The sequence below is a fragment of the Rhizophagus irregularis genome, chromosome 5, assembly GCF_026210795.1.
Source record: "Rhizophagus irregularis chromosome 5, complete sequence".
Classification (NCBI taxonomy): Eukaryota; Fungi; Glomeromycota; class Glomeromycetes; order Glomerales; family Glomeraceae; genus Rhizophagus; species Rhizophagus irregularis.
Window position 1 is genome coordinate 1798129 of NC_089433.1, and position 4422 is coordinate 1802550.

General features: G+C 30.3%; 1 protein-coding gene across 1 annotated transcript; it reads right to left on the reverse strand.

The window, feature by feature from the left end:
* Positions 1-358: 358 nt before the first annotated feature.
* On the reverse strand, positions 359-1040 carry OCT59_024925 (uncharacterized protein). Its single transcript, XM_025331758.2, has one exon. It carries the CDS (start codon positions 954-956, stop codon positions 639-641), a length of 318 nt encoding a protein of 105 aa, XP_025182959.1. The 5' UTR covers positions 957-1040; the 3' UTR covers positions 359-638.
* Positions 1041-4422: the final 3382 nt, after the last annotated feature.

Below are 4422 nucleotides of genomic sequence, written 5' to 3' on the forward strand. Positions count from 1 at the left end.
AAAAATTCCTTATTTTATTATGTTTTCACAAATATTTAGTTTTATATTTTTTAACAGATTTTTTAAAAATTGTTTTTAACATTAGAAAAGAAAGAAAATTTTGTTGTAGTTGTACATAAAACGGTTGACGCAAGTAGACGCTATACTAACTAAATGATAGACTATACTACATATAGAAGTAACTAACCCATAAAACGGTAAATAAATTAATGGGGCTGATCGCCACACAAGTCACGTGGAAAGAAAATTTGTTGGGAAGATCGCATATGTGGTGAATAAATTATTAAATTTTATAACATTTATATCAAATCTGAATTAATGTATTTTGACATGGACAAATTAAAAAACCATTCAAATTGGATCTTTTTTTTTGAAGATTGGTTTATTGATTTGCTACTACGTTTCGACACATTTAATCAATTAAAGTTGACAAAAATCATTATTGAAAATAATTTATAAAATATAAACGCGTTTATTTTTTGATCTAAATATAAAGAAGCTGACTATAACGCGAAAAAGTATTATAACAGCCAATAAAAAAAATATTTATAACAGAAAAAAAGAAAAAAACAAATAAAAATAACAAAAAGCTTCTTAAAATAAATTGATACTATCTTGTTATTAACTACAAGAAAATTTTACGCGCAAGACTTTGTGGTGCAAGAAGTTCCCGAAGGGCAACAAGTACCATCACCGCAAGATACACCATAACTACCGCATCCATAGGGGTGACAGCATCCGACTGCACATGGAACTAATCCTTGGGACGAACACGACTGTCTTTTCGTCAAACGGTGTGGACCACTTGTCCTTCCTTTTTCTTCCGGTCGTCTTTTATCTATGGAGTTCTCTTTAACTCTACTATTATCATCTCTTTTCCAAATAGAAGGTGTAGCAGAAGCGAATGCGATAAAAGCTACAATTAGAGCGAGTATTAGGATAAATTTTTTATTCATGATTTTTGAAGATTATTAAAGAATTAATGAGTTTTCGTAATTAAGGAGTTTCTTTATTTTTCGTTTTTTATTTTTTATTTTTGCGTGTTAGGAAAGGAAGAATAAAGCTTATTTATAAAACATTTTACAATAGCAGACTCGTTAATGATTATTCTGTTGCGCATTCATTGTTTAAACACTTTTAGATCAAACATTTTGGAGTAACTGATTAAAATGGGGATATAAAGAAAGAAAAAAATTATTATCAAACAAATCTAAATCTCATTCACTTTAGACATAGTAAATGAAATGATCAAATAAGAAATATTATAAAGACGAAGAAACACCACCAAACAAATTTAATGGTTCATGTATGAACATTTAATTGCGAAACATTACAAATCGCAAAGAGGAATCTTGTAATGATCAAAATAGAATGCCATCAAACGAATTTATTGTCCCCCTGAATTTTTTTTTTCTTAAAACAGCAAAAATAAATTTTCCATTAAAGGTTTTATAATGAGATGACCAGATGACCCGAATCAGGGGTAATGATCTTTTGTTACAGAAATCGATAATTGTTAAGTCGATCCGTTTTTTAAGAATGGTGCAGTTAATTTTCTGCGATTAAACCAGCCGGATGATCGGCAATCAGGAATTCGGCTCCGTTTTTCACCATTATCGTTTTTCGTTTTTTATATTCCGTCTTTTATATTCCATATTTTTTTTTATAAAAGGCAAGTCGAAGCGGACAAATCTGCACCTATTTCAACATGATGATAAATGATGTCACATGAATTCTTCGGTTTTCCCCGTTGCACAACAATCCAACAATTTCTTATTTTAGTTACTACGGTTCCCGTTCCCTAACTTCCCGGTCAAAATATGTATGACAAACATATTCTCTGAAAATTAAAAAACGGTATTTCATTATTTCTTTTCTTTTACGAGAATGTAGACACAAAAAGAATTTTTTGCAAGACATTAATATTAATAAATAGATTTATAATACTTAATAATATGGTACTTATTTTTAAAAAATAAATTTTTTTATTTTAATATTTTATATCAATATTATTATATTAAAAAATAATTATTTTTATTAAATATTTCTTTTCGAATCAAGAAAAGAAAATGTTTGTCATACATAATCATGCATATCTTGACCGGGTCAAGAAAGTAATACGAGGTAATTTTTGCGTTCCCTAGTGTAGATATCATGGACAGTCAAGACGGAACTTCAAAAACAATTACACTTAAAATACTTTGCATGGATAATTTTCGTTTTAATATATAAATTCTTTTATACACAGTCTTGATATAATGGAACATAAGTAAAGTCTTTGATATATCGGAATTGGGGTCTGGAATGGATTTATCATAATTTATAATTAATTTACCCTCGATATAACGGATTTTTGACAAATTTTACTAATGGAACGGATAGTTCCATTATATCGAATTTCACTGTGTATAAAGCGGGTTTGGTACGAAGTCAATCAGTTATAAAATTTTTAGTTCAAAGGACCAATATGTTTGTGAACATTTTAAATGACGCTTTTTTCAGTAACTATTTTTTTATCTGATCACTTCAGCTACAGCAACTGGAGATGAGACGGCCACGCTAGCAGACGACATTAAAAAAAATATAAGATGAAAGATAATCGAGAAGGCGGGAACTTCTTTGACTTAATCGAAGAAAAGCTTGAGAAATGGGGAATGCCGGGTGGAGAAGCTGGTGAAGTTCGCTATGAAAAAAAGTTGAGGGCCTTTTCGTCTTACACAGTTTGAAGGAAGTGTTAACGAGATGTAGCATTGACTCCAATAGTACGGACATCATCCCACAAACCCACGAAATTCAAGACCCCAACGAACGAACACTTCGAGCATTGTATGATAGAAATTTTAGTCAGTTATGGGTCTTTGGTCATATAGCTTGAAAGCCATGCGTAATGAGTACGTTTCGATCATCTTCACACGGTGGGAGATGCTACGAATAAGGAATTTAGTATGAGACCTGAATACGAAATAATTGGTGATGAAAGTTGCGGTGAGTTGATTATGCAATCAAGACATGGGAATCCCTCGTTAACATAGCTAATCCGGAATATAATATATCATAGCTAAAAAAATGTTTTCTTGAGGTGAGAATTTTTTTTTCTTATGTTAATTTTTCATCGACCACGAACTGTGAATAGTAAATAATCGTAGGTTTATTAAAGGACAGGGCATGTGCAGAAGATGACTCTCCCTCAAAGAAAAAAGCTAGAATAGAGGGTTATCGTTCGAAAAAAATAATCGTGTAATATTAGTCTGTAGATATAGAATAAAAATTTTCGTCATGTATCACGGGCAAAGTCCCAATCATTGTATTTATTTTTTGCGTACATTAATAAAAATTTTTTCTTGGCAAAAGTGATCGGGCGTTACAAATTATAACATATATTTTTTTATTTTGAATGCTTACTTGACTTTGTCAAGGTTTTATAGATCATGTCATAGTGAATTATTGAGACAACGAGCTTAAAGATTGAGAAAGCTGAGATAGAGGCTAGAAATGTTGAGCTTCTAAAACAGATTATGGAAGAGAATGCCAAGCGTGATGCTGAGAATGCTCAACACAATCTAGTATCCGGGAGCTCGAGAGTATATACTCGCAATATTGGAGCAGGGCTCTTGCAGTAGATGTACAGGCACAGAACAATAAGTAAGTCATTGACCAAAACAATGCTGACACCAAGTCACTGAAGGACAGGGAGCCCGATTGCAAAATAAATGACACCGGCTCAAAGTCATTAGAGGATAAGGAGGTGGTCACCTTCTTGGATGAGAGGTACATGAGGAACTTTTAAACAAGAAAAGGCAGCTTGTGCGGCAAGATTAATTATGTGAGCCATGTATCTCACATGATTATTATCTATAGTAAAATCTATATTTCTCTTCTGACAAACCAATTCTAATATCTTCATTAAGGAATTATTATTGGAAGCGTTATCTATCGTATATGTTATAATTTATTATTTTTATATAACAGATAATAAATTTGTAAATAAATAAATAATAAATAATGAAATAATGATGGCATAAATATACTTTGGTAAGATAGAATAATAACGAAATTACAGAAAGTTTATCAGAATCATATATATATATTAAACCAGTCAAAAACAATCTTAATTTCAAAAAGATAATTTACTTATTCATATATAAATTTGGAAATCTACACAATATTAAACCGACCATTATAAGCTTCCTGCATGATGTATTACTACTATTATTAAAAATATTTTTTAAATAGTAATTTAGTTGATATACTTTATTCCGTCACCCGATAGGCCATTTAACTTAAGTCCATAAAAATAATTTGAAATTTTATAAATAATAATAATCATAATTGTTATTTTAATAAAAGTTATTCTACAAAACTATACTAAATAACCGTTCATGATTCATCCGTTATTAGCTGTACTGTTATTATTATTAAGAT

Coding starts and splice junctions, on each gene's coding strand:
- OCT59_024925 (XM_025331758.2), bottom strand. CDS start 956: ATGAATAAAAAATTTATCCTAATACTCGCTCTAATTGTAGCTTTTATC.